The 15,328-nt window shown below is 47.6% G+C and overlaps 2 protein-coding genes across 3 annotated transcripts; one reads left to right on the plus strand and one right to left on the minus strand.

The window, feature by feature from the left end:
• Positions 1-5,585: 5,585 nt before the first annotated feature.
• LOC117312935 (heterogeneous nuclear ribonucleoprotein A3) lies at positions 5,586-7,153 on the plus strand. 2 transcript variants are annotated; one of them, XM_033859673.2, is made up of 2 exons: positions 5,586-5,642; positions 5,709-7,153. In XM_033859673.2, exons 1-2 carry the CDS (start codon positions 5,637-5,639, stop codon positions 6,771-6,773), a joined length of 1,071 nt encoding a protein of 356 aa, XP_033715564.1. In that variant the 5' UTR covers positions 5,586-5,636; the 3' UTR covers positions 6,774-7,153. The 2 variants fall into 2 exon arrangements, with proteins under 2 accessions (XP_033715564.1, XP_033715563.1); XM_033859672.2 differs by having other exon boundaries at positions 5,589-7,153.
• Positions 7,154-11,821: 4,668 nt separating this feature from the next.
• On the minus strand, positions 11,822-14,514 carry INHA (inhibin subunit alpha). Its single transcript, XM_004319454.4, has 2 exons — positions 14,217-14,514; positions 11,822-12,851 (listed from the first exon to the last, which is right to left on the minus strand). The coding sequence occupies exons 1-2, from the start codon at positions 14,476-14,478 to the stop codon at positions 12,019-12,021; spliced, it is 1,095 nt and encodes a 364-aa protein (XP_004319502.1). The 5' UTR covers positions 14,479-14,514; the 3' UTR covers positions 11,822-12,018.
• Between the last annotated feature and the right edge of the window lie 814 nt (positions 14,515-15,328).

The following is a 15,328-nucleotide window of genomic DNA, read 5'->3' on the forward strand; positions in this document are numbered from 1 at the left end:
CTGGCCCCCTCAGCCCCAGGACTGAGTGGTCGGAGGCAGTTCTTTCTATGTTAGTAACCACATACCATGTTTCTTGGCTCTGCTGCCAGACTGAGCCACAAAAGACTGGTGCAGGCATTGATCGAGTCACCAAAATCAAACATATGGGACAAATAAGCAGTACTGGAGGAGATCTGGCATGAGAACTCTGCTTTGGACCGTGACCAAGCATCCTGCCTGGTTCCAGGAGAGACTGAATGTGAGGCGCACAGAGGGAAAGCTGGAGAGGCAGAAGCCAAGCTCAATGCGAAATCAGAGAAGCCAGAGCCTGAGAATGGCTGGCTGAAAAGCCACAAAATAACAATATTTCAGTGACCCAACAGCAGCCATGGTCACTCAGCCCAAGAGGAATTTGCAGTTCTGCACAAAATATATTGAGGGATTCCCTGAGTGGCTTTATAGAAAACCTGAGGTCACCTGAGGGTGCCTTTAATTCTTTTCATTACCTAGCCTGGAAACCCATGGAATCATCTGAGAAGGGGGTTAAGAAGGGCTATAAGAAAGATCGGCCTTGTGCTTAATTCAGAACACAGAAAGGAAAAGATGAGATGAAAACTACATTCCCCATTCCAGCTGGGGAATTCCAGCAAAAGCCTGATTGGAAATGTGAATGGAGGCAGCTATGGAGAAGAGAAGAAAGCAGGCAGAGTCTCGGAGAGGAAGAAAAAGTCACTGTTTCAGGCATAACCCAGGGAAGGCCTGTGGTAAAGTCAGGTACTTATGTGCCAAGTGTCTTCCATCTCAATTCTGCCTACACGCAGGGCTGAAGAGACAAGAGAAATGGTCCACAGCAAGGGAAGAAGCTGCAAATGGAATAGCAATAAAACCTGCAGACAAGCGAGATCAGAGGGATTAGGGTCTCCAGGACCAGGGGAAGGGGAAAGGCAGAGCCTGCTTGGGAATCTCAGAGCCTCTGTAGAACCTCAAATTCAGAGCAGTCTTTCATTCTTTCATTCGTTCAACCAACATTTACTGAGCACTGACTATGTGTGAGATCCTGTGCTGGATTCCGGGTAAACACTGGCGACGACAGTATGGCTCTTGTTCTCAAGGGCTGGCAGTGTGGTGGAAGAGAGACTCCTGTAATCACATCTCAGCATTGTATTCGCTTCCTATTGCCGCTGTAACAAATTCCACCAAACAGTTGCTTGAAACAACACGTATTTATTATCTTATAGTTCTGAAGATCAGAAGTCCAAACTAGATCTCACTGGGCTAAAAATTAAGGTGTCGGCGGGGCTTTGTTACTTTCAGGAGGCTCCAGGGGAGAATCTGTTCTCTTGTCTTTTCCAGCTTCAAGAGGCTGCCTGCTTCCCTGGTTCATGGCCCCCTTCCATCTTCACAGCCGGTGGTGACTGACTGAGTCTTTCTGACATCACATCACTCTGACACTGACTCTGCCACCATCTTCCCCATTTAAGGACCCTTGTGATTACACTGGGCCCACCTGGATAATCCGAGGTAATCATCCTATTCTCAGGTCAGTGGATTAACAACTTTAATTCCATCCACAATCTCAATTCTCCTTTGCCATATAACATAACATTTTTAACTAAATAAATTTGACATATAACATTGTGTAAATTTAGAGTGTAGGTATAACATTTGCCCAGATTCTGGGGATTAGGACATAGACATTATTGGGGGAAGGGGCCATTATGCTGTCTATCACAAACATGATGCATGTTATGGTAGAGACAGTGCTATGGGAGATGGTTCCTGTCCAAAACTGCCAACTGAATACATGCTGCAGCCTCTACCTCCCATCCCAAATGGTTAGAAATAACAGAAAACATATAAAAATAAGTAAATAAATTCATAATCATCCTGGACAAAAAGGAGAGCCCGTGGTGGGCCAGAAATCATGAGGAATCCCTGAAAGAAGGATGGCAGGTGCAAGTTGGTCAGAGGAGAAAACCACAGCTCAGAATGTGCATAGCAGCAGAGTACCATAGGAGCCGCAAGAGCGCTCTGTGCCCAGAGAGGGCGGATCCTGAGAGGTCCTGGGCTCAAGGGCCATCCACAGCGCACTGATTTTTCAGCATGCCACAGCACGTCAGCCATTCCACACACACTCCCCCTTCTTGTCTCCTGGGGCCACGAAATTCCAGCAGGATTATCTGCCTTCAGGTAGGAGCAGTGGATATAAGATCATTAGATGGAGAGAAAGGACAGTGTTCCTGGTGACTGGTGGCACGTAGGAGGTAAAGGGAGCACCCATTTGCAGAAGATGAGCTGCCAGGACACCCTACCTCACAGCATATGCCGCTGCCAACGGTAACTGACAAGGTTTTGATGTACACCATGACATTATCTCATACCCCCTTTGCCAAGGAGGGTACAAACAATCAGACTGGAATCTGTGGTAAAGGATGAGCTTCCAACCAATAATTACCAAACATTGGGAGAAAGTCAACATCTTAAAAGAGATATCAGTGCATAGAGGAACTTTCATGCAGTGAAATAGATCACAGAGCAAGACCAAGACTTTAGAATAATTGTAGCATTCTTGAGTGGAAAAGGATATCACACTGATTGTTTTAAATCAACTGAAAAACTGAACATGATTCTGAAGCAACAAAATCCTCAAAAGAATGATCAGAATAAGCACAGCTAAAGGGTACGTGTGTGACCCGGAGGACTGAGTAAATATGTTTTTCTATCACATAGCACAACACCAAATATGCAAAGTATTTTATTTTTTTAAAGGCTAAGATACACAGAGGATCGATCTAACACTTTCAGTATCAGCTAATAATAAAGTTCTGAAGAAGAAAATAGAAAGAATATGAGAGGAAGTTAGAGTCAAATAAAGAACAAAATATCCTAGAATTGAAGAAAAACATGAATCTTCAGTTTGAAAGGGCCCACCAAATGCCAGTTAGGATCCCTTTTTCAAACTAACATGAGATCTAGTGTGATGCAATTTCAGATGCCATGGTAAGGAGGAAATCTTGAAAACTTCCAATGAGGGAAAAAAAAATGAACTACAAAGGTATGAGAATCATGTAGTCTCATTGAAAAACAGGATACAAGAAGCAAAGGGAGAGAATTTTTCAAAATTCAGAGGAAAAATTACTTTGACTCTAGAATTACATACACAGCCCATCATTCAAGTGCAAAAATAAAAGGACTTTTTCTGTAGTGGGGGACTCAGAAAGTTTATCACCTACAGACTTGCTCTGAAATAAATAATAAAAGAGGATAGATCAGTACCAAGAAAAAGGAGCCGAAGAAAAAGAAGTGAGGGCTTCCCTGGTGGTGCAGTGGTTGAAAGTCCGCCTGCCGATGCAGGGGACACGGGTTCGTGCCCTGGTCCGGGAATATCGCACATGCCACGGAGCGGCTGGGCCCGTGAGCCATGGCCGCTGAGCCTGCGTGTCCGGAGCCTGTGCTCCGCAAAGGGAGAGGCCACAACAGTGAGAGGCCTGCGTACCGCAAAAAAAAAAAAAGAAGTGAGAGGCTAAAAGCAATGGTGAGCAAAGACTTTAGTAAATTTGTTCACACTAAAGAGTAGGACAAAATGGGGGAGAGGGGATGGAGAGAAACATTAAAAGGGTAAGAAGCCAGGGAGCTGGTGGAAAATGGCCAAGGCAGCACCTAGCCCACAGAGTAGGGAGAGGAGGTCTTCAGGGCTGTGGCCCCCAAAAGCACAGGATTTGCAGAATTTAATAAGAATATGAAGAGCTTGCAAAAAAAAAAAAACTGAAAACAATCAAAGCGATGATGTATCAAGAAATAAATTGGCCTTAGCAGAATTGTATGAAGTGAAATGCAAATCTTCCTAATCTGATAGACCTAAAATTACAGTCTTTAAAAGCCCACAAATGCCACCCCAAATGTTTTCCCACTATTGGGGAGATGTTCACTTGTTTAAGGTGCTGACCACCACATCATTCCATAGTAAGGTTCTATTCAGGTGAACATGGGTACAGTGGATTACATATAATTTGACCTTCTACTGGGAAAATTGTGAATGAACTTTTCAAAGAGGCAAGGGAACATGGGACTGTCCCTCTGAATTAAGCCTCAAGAGCTTCGGGTGATCACAAATCTAAATCATCTACAGGTGGAGGATACAGATCGGGTCATTCCTTTCGTAAGCGATCTGAATGCATCAGTGGAGAAAATCAGCTTCAAGATATCAGATTCTGCTTAAACTGTGAAGCAACAGTTTCCATTTAGATGATGGAGAATTGAGACCTTACAACGAACCCAACAAATGCTCAGTTTCTTGAGTCTGTTAAGGGAACGGTGACTCTCTTTGCATGTATACCTGAAATTCAGCAACTAATATTAGAAATCCTTTAAAGTGGCATTATTGCTGTCAGAAGATGGCAAAAGAAATTCCTCTGGCGCTTCTGCAACTGGTTCAGAATGGCCAAGTGAATTTGGATATGGAGGATCATCAAGATCAAGAATACATACAACCTAGAATAAGGTTCAAATAAGGTTTAGTAGAGAAAGCAAAAACTTGGAAGCCTTACACCTGAAATAGTCAATACACCTTCCTCTCCAGAAGAGAAGTCAGTACTTAATGCAGTTGTTCCTGTTGACGATTCCATGCCAATGACAAAAATTCCAATCAGGTTAGCCAATGAGAGTCATTCAATACATTACACACAGGATCCCGGATGTTCCGGACTTTATTGTACAGTCCCATCCTGAACTTGCAACTCTTGACTTTATTCTTGGACTTCATTTCCATAGAGCTCACTGATGAGAGCCTGAAACAGATATTCTTAAGAATATCCAAGCAGTAGCAGATCAGAAAGATGATGTGCTGTATTAACAAGAAACATACTTCCAGCATAAAAACAATCAAATTATTTTTATTACTTTACAGATACATTTTGGTTTTATTCTTATTCTGTCTTCCAGCCTTAGTATAGATACATTTGGACTAGTAATAGATCTTGAGATAAATATGTTTTAGTTTTATGTTGATAACGTTTAAACATCCAGGCAAACCAGTTTGTTATGTGCTCAGTGTTAATGTAACCACATTTGTTTGCAGGAAAAAAAAAAATGAACAAAACCCCTTTTTGATAAATCATTTGGTAGAATTTGCATTCAAGTTTCTCGATGCTGCCTTGACCAACAGCCATTAAGAAACATTTTTTTTTGTCAAATAAGGTTTTTTTGATATATACTGAAAAGTATTTGTATTCTTATTTTGAACTAGCTTGATCATTCAATAATTATTTCTCCTATTAAGATTTTATGCATTTTTTGACTTATTGATTTAGCTATATCACTAGTATCAAAAAAATACAGCTTGGGGCTTCCCTGGTGGCGCAGTGGTTGAGAGTCCGCCTGCCGATGCAGGGGACACGGGTTCGTGCCCCGGTCTTGGAGGATCCCACATGCTGCGGAGCGGCTGGGCCCGTGAGCCATGGCCGCTGAGCCTGCACGTCCGGAGCCTGTGCTTCGCAAAGGGAGAGGCCACAACAGTGAGAGGCCCGCGTACCGCAAAAAAAAAAAAAAAAAATACAGCTTGGCATTGTTACCTATAGAGCTATGACCATCATAAACTAGAAACAAAAAGACATTAAGGATATTGAACTCGAGTTGGAAGAGGCGAGTCCGGTCTCAAAATGGAGGTAAAACCGCCGCCCGGCCGCCCCCAGCCCGACTCCGGCCGTCGCCGTCGCCGCCGGGGGGAGGAGGGTCATGATCCAAAGGAACCAGAACAGTTGAGAAAACTGTTTATTGGTGGTCTGAGCTTTGAAACTACAGATGATAGCTTAAGAGAACATTTTGAGAAATGGGGCACACTTACAGATTGTGTGGTGATGAGAGACCCCCAAACAAAACGTTCCAGGGGCTTTGGTTTTGTTACTTACTCTTGTGTTGAAGAGGTGGATGCAGCAATGTGTGCTCGACCACACAAGGTTGATGGGCGTGTAGTGGAACCAAAGAGAGCTGTTTCTAGAGAGGATTCTGTAAAGCCTGGTGCCCATCTAACAGTGAAGAAAATTTTTGTTGGTGGTATTAAAGAAGATACAGAAGAATATAATTTGAGAGACTACTTTGAAAAGTATGGCAAGATTGAAACCATAGAAGTTATGGAAGACAGGCAGAGTGGAAAAAAGAGAGGATTTGCTTTTGTAACTTTTGATGATCATGATACAGTTGATAAAATTGTTGTTCAGAAATACCACACTATTAATGGTCATAATTGTGAAGTGAAAAAGGCCCTTTCTAAACAAGAAATGCAATCTGCTGGATCACAGAGAGGTCGTGGAGGTGGATCTGGCAACTTTATGGGTCGTGGAGGAAACTTTGGAGGTGGTGGAGGTAACTTTGGCCGTGGTGGAAACTTTGGTGGAAGAGGAGGGTATGGTGGTGGAGGTGGTGGCAGCAGAGGTAGTTATGGAGGAGGTGATGGTGGATATAATGGATTTGGAGGCGACGGTGGTAACTATGGCGGTGGTCCTGGTTACAGTAGTAGAGGAGGCTATGGTGGTGGTGGACCAGGATATGGAAACCAAGGTGGTGGATATGGTGGCGGTGGTGGAGGATATGATGGTTACAATGAAGGAGGAAATTTTGGAGGTAACTATGGTGGTGGTGGGAGTTATAATGATTTTGGAAATTACAGTGGACAACAGCAATCAAATTATGGACCCATGAAGGGGGGCAGTTTTGGTGGAAGAAGCTCGGGAAGTCCCTATGGTGGTGGTTATGGATCTGGTGGTGGAAGTGGTGGATATGGTAGCAGAAGGTTCTAAAAACTCAGAAGAAAAGGGCTACAGTTCTTAGCAGGAGAGAGAGCGAGGAGTTGTCAGGAAAGCTGCAGGTTACTTTGAGACAGTCGTCCCAAATGCATTAGAGGAACTGTAAAAATCTGCCACAGAAGGAACGATGATCCATAGTCAGAAAAGTTACTGCAGCTTAAACAGGAAACCCTTCTTGTTCAGGACTGTCATAGCCACAGTTTGCAAAAAGTGCAGCTATTGATTAATGCAATGTAGTGTCAATTAGATGTACATTCCTGAGGTCTTTTATCTGTTGTAGCTTTGTCTTTTTCTTTTTCTTTTCATTACATCAGGTATATTGCCCTGTAAATTGTGGTAGTGGTACCAGGAATAAAAAATTAAGGAATTTTTAACTTTTCAAAAAAAAAAAAAAGACATTAAGGTCAGCAATCCTTGGGAATATGTGTTAAACAGCACTTTAAAATCAAATGAGGGGCTTCCCTGGTGGCGCAGTGGTTGAGAGTCCGCCTGCCGATGCGGGGGACACGGGTTCATGCCCCGGTCCGGGAGGATCCCACGTGCCGCAGAGCGGCTGGGCCCGTGGGCCATGGCCGCTGAGCCTGCGCATCCGGAGCCTGTGCTCCTTAATGGGAGAGGCCACAACAGTGAGAGGCCAGCGTACTGCAAAAAAAAAAAAAAATTCAAATGATTACAATCCCTTTCAGAGCCTGTCTTGATCACATTCATTTTTTCATTCAACACATTTTTCTAGGGGACACCCTATGTTAACACTATTCTAACTGCTCAACCCAGAATATATTCTACTCCAAGACAAAACTAGTGTAGAAATTCAGGAATGTATTTTTTGTCAAACATACTTGATCCAAAGAATGACCAGCATAAATATTCTGAATTGTACTGAAGCCAAGTATTTCCTGGATGAGGCAGACTACATCAGGAATGATAGAAAAGGGTTTTCTTCTTCCTAGACACCACCTCATCTTTGGTCACTGTTTCTGGTTAGTTTTCTGTTACTGCCGTAACAGATCACTACAAATTTAGTGGCTTAAAAGAACACAGATTAATGATCTTACGATTATGTAGAAGTCTGGTATGGGTCTCGCTGGGCTAAAATCAAGGTGACGGCAGGACTGCATTCCTTTCAAGAGGCTCTGAGGGAGAATCATTTCCTTGCCTTTCCAGCTTCTAGAGGCTGCTTGTATTCCTTGGCTTTTGGCCCCCTTCCTCCATCTTCAAAGCTAGCAACATTGCATCTCTCTGACTCTTCCCTATCATCACAACTCTCTGACAGCAGCCAGGAAATATTCTCTGTCTTTAAGGGCTCATGGGATTAGATTGGGCTCACTGGATAATCCACAATTATCTCCCCCCACCTTAAGGTCTGTAGTAACCTTAATCACATCTGCAAAGTCCCCTTTGCCATGTAAAGTAACAAATCACAGGCTCCTTCTGGAGACTGCAGGAGAGAATCTGTTCCTTGCTTCTTCCAACCTGTAGAGGCTGCTGGCATCCCTTAGCTCATGACTGTATCACTCCAAGTCTGCAAGGATAGGTGTAGGGTCTATTGTAAAGGGCTGTTACACCACACAAAGCAAGTTGAACTTTGGGTAGACAAGTTTTTCATCACCTAAGGGACAAAATCACCAAAGAAGTTATCCTCTCCGCACCAGGTGTGACATAGACTGGAGAGGTAGGGAGTGACTGCTTAGAGACTGGTTAAGGAGGCTGCTGAATTGCTCAATCAAGAATCGCCCTTTAGAATGTACATTGGTGCAGCCACTATGGAAAACACTATGGAGGTTCCTTAAAAAACTAAAAATAGAGCTACCGTATGATCCAGCAATCCCACTCCTGGGCATATATCCAGAAAAGACAAAAACTCTAATTCAAAAAGATGCATGTACCCAGTGTTCATAGCAGCACTATTTACAGTAGCCAAGACATGGGAACAACCCAAATGCCCATCAACAGGTGATTGGTTTAAGATGTAGTGTTGTATATATATACACATATATATGTGTGTATATATATATATGAATATTATATATATAACGGAATATTAGTCATAAAAAAGGATGAAATATTGCCATTTGCAGCAACATGGATGGACCTAGAGAATATCATACTAAGTGAAGTAAGTCAGAGAAAGGCAAATATTATATGATATCACTTATATGTAGAATCTAAAAAGTAATACAAATTAATCTATACACAAAGCAGAAACAGACTCATAGATATAGAAAACAAACTTATGGTTACCAAAGGGGAAAGGGGGTGGGGGAGAGGGATAAATTAGGAGTATGGGATTAACAGATACAAATTGCTATACATAAATTATATAGGCTACAGGGATTTACTGCATAACACAGGGAACTATATTCAATACCTTGTAATAACCTATAATGGAAAATAATCTGAAAAAATATGTATATAACTGAATCACTTTGCTGTATACCTGGAGCTAACACAATTTTTATAAATCAATTATACTTCAATTAAATAAAAAAGAAGTTCCCTTTAAATGGCAAAATAGTGTCTATGTAGAGAGAGAGAGAAAGGGCTTGATTTGAGACATAATTAGGAGGAGGAACCAGCGGTACTTTTCTTTCAGCATCTATCCCACCTTTGTGTGGTAACTGCACTCTACTTTGGGGAAGCAGGTAATAACTTCACCTTGTGCTTTAGGCTCTGGACTCCAGGGTTAGGACACATGATCTAAGTCATTAACTCACTCTGTTCCCTCAGCCACCTTTCCTGGAGGAGCACATGACCCTAATCAGGACAGTCAGGCCACCAAGACCCAATCTGGGACTTCTATAAGCAAACTCCCTCCTACTAGACCAAGTGGTGTGATGATGAGAGGCTGGAACTGCCCAGGCTGCCTTGGACCTGGGATGGAGCCCAATCAGGGGACGTAGAGCCTATAGCTGGATCCTGGTACAGTAGTGTCTTTTGACCCCAGAATCAAGCCATACCTTAGCCAGCTATGCCTGTGGACTTGTCATAAGCCAGTGATTTTTTTAATTCTATTTTTCTTTGGTCTAAGCCAGTTTGAGTTGAATTTTCTGTTCAATTTGTCTCTGAGTGAAGATTATTCAAAATGTCTCTAATGATTACCACAGGGAACAGGGAAAATCTCTGAAGTCTACTGCTTTTAGTCTCATGGCCAGGAGTGAAGACAGATTTTCTTAGCCACTGTTGGCCCCTCTTAGGGAGGGGTGAACATTTCTTCCTGACTTGCTAAGTTAGTGGAATCAAAGGCCTTAGAGACCCTGGAAGGGTGGCCCATCCCAGTGACTCCCAGACTTTAGGATTTCACAGATTTCAGCAGCGAAATTACAAAGAAAAATCTTAGGATCCAAATTAGAATTGCCAAGTTTTAATTTTGTTAAGTAAAAACTTAAAAACAAACAAACAAACCAAACCCCTACCGTCTACCATCACTATGATATCATAAAAGAAATAACATATTGACACACATACACAGGAAGGATAATTTTAGAATACAGGGCAGCCCTGTAGAAAGAATACCTTTGGCTTTGTGAAAGTTACTATGTGGCACTCATTTCTCTCACTCTGTATCAGATATGTGAAAACACTTCCCTAGCAACACCCATCTGCTAACTGGCCTAGTAGAGAACCCTGTGGCCCTAGGTAGAGTGTCCCCAGCCCTCAGATGACATCCACATCCCTGGCACAGGGAAAGTCTGGACATCACAGGGTCCTAGATGGCCCCAGCAGGACGAGGGAGCATCCTAAGCCTAGTAAGAGGATTGAAGGTCTCAGGGACAAGCCCCGCTCAGGGCAGGGGTGACCAGGCAAGGGAAGCCAGACAGGGAGAGAGCGGTGCTTAGACGGCCTTGAGGAAAATCTCCCATTCCCACCACTGGCCCAGCCCAACCAGCCCTCTCCCCAGTCCCCCGCCTGAGTGGGGAGCCCAGGGGCCCTGAGCATACCAGTTGCAATGCTGGGTGTCGATGAAGGTGCTTGGAGAGACCCAGGCCTGTGAGCAGGCGAGTTCCCAACTCCCTAGCAGCAGCATCAACTGAGACCGGGCCTCATGCAGTCGGAGTGGGCTGCCCTGGGGGCTCTGGTGCTGTGAGGAACAATAGCTCACCCAGCTCAGCTCAAGTATCGAGAAGGCATTAGCCTAAGGTGACAGGTTGGGATTCTCCCCCCTCCACACCCCTTCCTGGGACAGGAACTTACCGGCCCATTCCACACCCCGTGGATCTGGATTAGTAGGAGGGAGTCTTGTGTTAGCACAACTACACATTGCAGTTGTGCAGTCAACATCAGAAAGTGCTCTAGAGTTTCGATCTGAGGGACCTGAACATCCCCAACCCTCCCCCTACACACACACACACACACACACACACACACACACACACACCCCTTAAAGGGAGACTGGATGGAACCTACTGGCTGAGAGCCAGGACCTAGGGCAGAGCAGGAGGATACTAAGACCAAGGGGAGAAGGAGGGGAGTGAAAAAGAAAGCAGGAAGGCCAGGGAAGTGGGGCCCGGTCAAGGTGGGGCAGAATGGACTGATAGGAGATGCAACGTGAAAAGAAAAGAAAAGGACTCTGTGCACTCTGGGCTCTCAGTGTGGGCACAAGTTCACACAAGAGCAAATGGTTTCTCTGCCTTTCCACCGTCTGACATTAAGGGCTGAGTTAAGGGATTATGTAAAGATACACAGGGCACATCTATAAATCGCCTGACCTTGAGCTAGGCATCCATCAGCTAGGGCAGAGTGTGGCAAGGAGGGGGCGATTAGGCCACTTGGGCGTAGGCACTATGAGGTGTGCACAGCAGGCCACCCAACCGACACATCAGGTCCAGCTTGTATGACGGCCAGTTCTGGCTCCAGAGTGGCTGTCCTGAGCTGGGAAGCACCTTTTTGTCATCCCCAAGCATTGTAGCTTCCTACCAGATACACATCCAATTACAGCTGGTAAACCCCACATCTCTGAGGTCAAGTGAGGCTGAGTGACCTGAGATCCCACAATCCCATGCTCCCGGGGCCCAGACCTCACCCCGACACACACAACGTGTCAGAGAAGCCTAAGAATACACACCGAGTCATATGCACTATGCTGTTTATTGTCACGTTACCCGTGGGACAGGGACGGGATAGGGAGGGGAGCCTCCAGGCAGAGAGGTGGAAGGAGCGGGGAGGTGGGAACCCTGCCCTTCCTCCAGGCTGGTAATGGTGGCGACTCGGCCACCAGCAGGACCCCCTTAGATGGACCCCCTTAGATGCAAGCACAGTGCTGCGTGAGCAGGTTGGGCACCATCTCATACTTAAAAGAGTAACCTCCATCCGAGGTGGTGCGGACACGTAAGGGCCTCATGGTCCCTGGGAGAGCAGCGCAGCAAGGCTGGGCCCCTGGCACCAGAGAGAGGGGCTGGACAGGGGTAGGGGGTGCCCCGGGGACTGGCAGGGACAGGTCCGGCGGGGTGGACAGCCCACAGCCCCCATGACAATAGTGGAAGGTGAAACTGGGAGGGTGCACGATCCACCGTTCCCAGCCCAGCTCCTGGAAGGAGATGTTGAGGGCCGCTCTGTGGCAGTCGGCATGCGCGGCTGGGTCCTCCGGAGGCCTCTGCAGCAGGCGCAGCGCGGCAGGAGACCAAGGCCAGGGCAGCGGGGGCGTGGAGCGGCGGGCTCTCTCCCCTCCGCTGGGAGGCCTGGCCCGAGTGTGGGCCACCAGGAAGGGGGTGGCCTCGGGCCGCGCTGAGCAGGAACAGAGAGGACAGTGCAGGAGGAGCACCAGGACGGGATGGGTCAGCAGAGGGAAGGCAGAGGCGGCCAGGTGCAGCACAGCCCAGCGAGGGGGTGCCTGGCCCAGTGATATGGGCACAGCTGTGGGACCCCCGGACGACAGTGCCAGGAGGCCGAGCAGGGGCCCAGAGCTATTGGCGGCTGCTGTCTCCTGCCTGTCCAGTCCCGTGTGGAACCACAGCTGGGCCGACGTCACCTGGCGGCTGCGTGTGTGCTGGGATGGCCGGAACACATATGTAAAGAGGCCCTCCTTGGCCTCCTGGGCCAGCTCTCCGGCAGCTGGCTTGTCCCCGAGGCGGGCACCTGTAGGAGGCAGAGGGAAGGGAGAGAGCAGCCCTGACTGGCAGAACCCGGGACCCTCCTCCTCAGCAGGAGGGATGTGGCTGCCACGCATAAGCTTGCCAAGCGCCCTACTGAGTGCTTTGCCAGAGCGGGACTCTCCTCAGTCTCAGGGGGAACTGACAGGGGCTCCCCGTTTGTTATTTCATCATTAAAGGACTACAAAAATACCAGACGTTGCCAACTTCTCTCTGAAGTGGTTTTACCAATTAATATTCCCATCAGCGACGTGTAAGATGGCCTGCACTTTCTCCCCTCACCAAGGCCTAGAATTGATAGTTATATTTAAATTTTTGTTCATGTGATACTATGAAATGGTACCTTGAATGCTGTGTACACAAGCACTCGTTATATTACTCTTTATGTCTTTTTATGTGTCAGAAATATTGCATGAGAAAGTCTTTAAAATAATTCCACCTTAAAAAGGCAGGTTAACACCAAGAAGAAGGAGGAGAAGGAGGAGCGGGGAGGAGAAAGGATGTAACTCAGAACGAGGACAGTGCTTTCTAAGAAAATGCAGTTGGCATCCTTACCCTGACAGGTATATAGATGGCACCAAACGATCATGAACCAGCATGAGCTGAAGAACTGGCAGCTTGGGCTGTAGGGTTATGTGGGTTATCTCAATATAAACCTCACAATTGATCCATTTTGCAGATAAGAAAACTGAGAGTTAGAAAGATGAACTGTCATTTAACTGCTAAGTAGCCAGGCTGGGATTCTGCCTGATCCCAAAGCCACACTCACTGTGCTGCATGGGGCCCGAAGTGCAGGGAGGCAAGGGTTCCTCTCTGAGAGCAAAGCGGGCCAGATTACAAGAAAGTTTAGCCACAGGAGGGCTTTACTCATTGAGTCAGTGCAACATGGGGAGATGAGGAGAGAACTCAAGAGAAGGTAGACTAGTTTCCCAGCTAATCTTTCTCCTGCATCCCTGATATCTTCTCAAGTCTCAGCTACTTGGGGCTAAAGAAACAGTGTTTGGAGCAGGGAACAAAAGCAAAGATAGAAGGAAAGATGGCAGGAAGGGGCCCATGCCCAGATATCTCTGTCCCTAGAGACCCTTGGCCTCCCAGACGACTATCTCCCAAATGCCTCCTGTGAACCATGCACGCGAGATACACCATCTCACTTAATCCTGAGAGGCAGGCATTATTGCCCTTTTTGCAGATGAGGAGACAGAGGCTCAGGAAGGTTCAGTAACTGGTCCATTACTGCAAGGCCAGTTGAGTCGCAGGTCTGGGATTCAAACGCAGACCTGCCTGGCTCCCAAGCCCCTGCAGTACCACACTGTTTACCAAAGTCAAGCTACCAGCTCCCCACCCTCGTTACCTGTAGCCGGGAAAAGGATGGCCTGGGAGACATCCTCTTCCTCGGGCTCAGAGCCCCTGCGCATGAAGCCCCTCACAGCATGTCTTCGGGGCAGACGCCTGACTCCAGGATTCCCATCTTCCCCAGTCACTGCTGGGGCTCCCAACGCATCCAGGAACAGGGCCCTCACCTTGGCCAGGACAAGTTCCCGGTCCAGCTCCGGCCCATGGCAGCCATGCCCACCCCGTGGGGCCAGCAGCAAGAGAAGCAGCTGAGGCCACATAGCTCACCTGGCCCTGCCAACGGTGAACCCGCACCCTGCCCCGTACCCCTTCTGCCAGGGTCTGCCCAGGGCCTCCCCACTCTGCCCTCCCCATCCCACCACCCGCCCTCTTCTACCCTTCTCACCCCAGTCTTCCCCAGCCCTTCCCACGCCCCGCAGTCCAGTTGCCCCTGCCCATGGCATTGAGACCTCCTATCTCTGACGTAGATGTCTGTGGCCCTGAGCCTTATCTCCCACTCCCGCCAGGAATGTGGGGGAGGGGCTGGCGAGGGCTTTCACCCCAAGTGACCTGACCCACACGTACAACCCCTCCCCGCTACACACACACACACACACACACACACACACACACACACACACACAGAGTGAGTCACAACCCAGCACCCAGCGCAGAGGTGACACCAGGTGGGACAGGAGCCTGGAAGCTGGGGGTCTGCCAGCTCCTAAAAGCGTTCCTTGTCAGGGAGACAGAGCGCGCCAGCCCCTCAGAGCTTCTGGGGCCCCTTTCAACCACGTAGCTGCTGGGCCAGTCCTGGGGGGAAGGGCTGGGGCGGGGGCTGGAACTGGGGCTAGGGCGGGGGCCAGGTGGTCCCGCCTGCTCTAAACTTGGCCTGGAGGAGCCAGTCTGGGCTCTCGTCCTCCAGCTGTGTCATCAGAGAATATTTTGGGGATTGGCAGCTGCAGGCGCCTCTGCCACTCAGGCCCAAGCCTGGCGGGCGGCTGGGGACCTGGCGGCTGGAGGTGGGAGGGAGGAGGGGAAAGAGGCCCTGGCTGTGGGAGGGGGCTGGGAAGACTTGGCTCTCCGGAGCAGGAAGCCAGGCCGCAGGCAGGGGAGTCTGAGGGGCCCCTC

Source organism: Tursiops truncatus, chromosome 7 (assembly GCF_011762595.2).
Source record: "Tursiops truncatus isolate mTurTru1 chromosome 7, mTurTru1.mat.Y, whole genome shotgun sequence".
Classification (NCBI taxonomy): Eukaryota; Metazoa; Chordata; class Mammalia; order Artiodactyla; family Delphinidae; genus Tursiops; species Tursiops truncatus.

Bases quoted from the DNA above. Each gene is read 5' to 3' on its own strand.
- INHA (XM_004319454.4), bottom strand. From the start codon at position 14,478: ATGTGGCCTCAGCTGCTTCTCTTGCTGCTGGCCCCACGGGGTGGGCAT. The intron at 12,852-14,216 runs GTAACGAGGGTG...TGCCTCCTACAG, and splicing joins CATCCTTTTCCCGGCTACAG to GTGCCCGCCTCGGGGACAAG.
- LOC117312935 (XM_033859672.2), top strand. From the start codon at position 5,637: ATGGAGGTAAAACCGCCGCCCGGCCGCCCCCAGCCCGACTCCGGCCGT.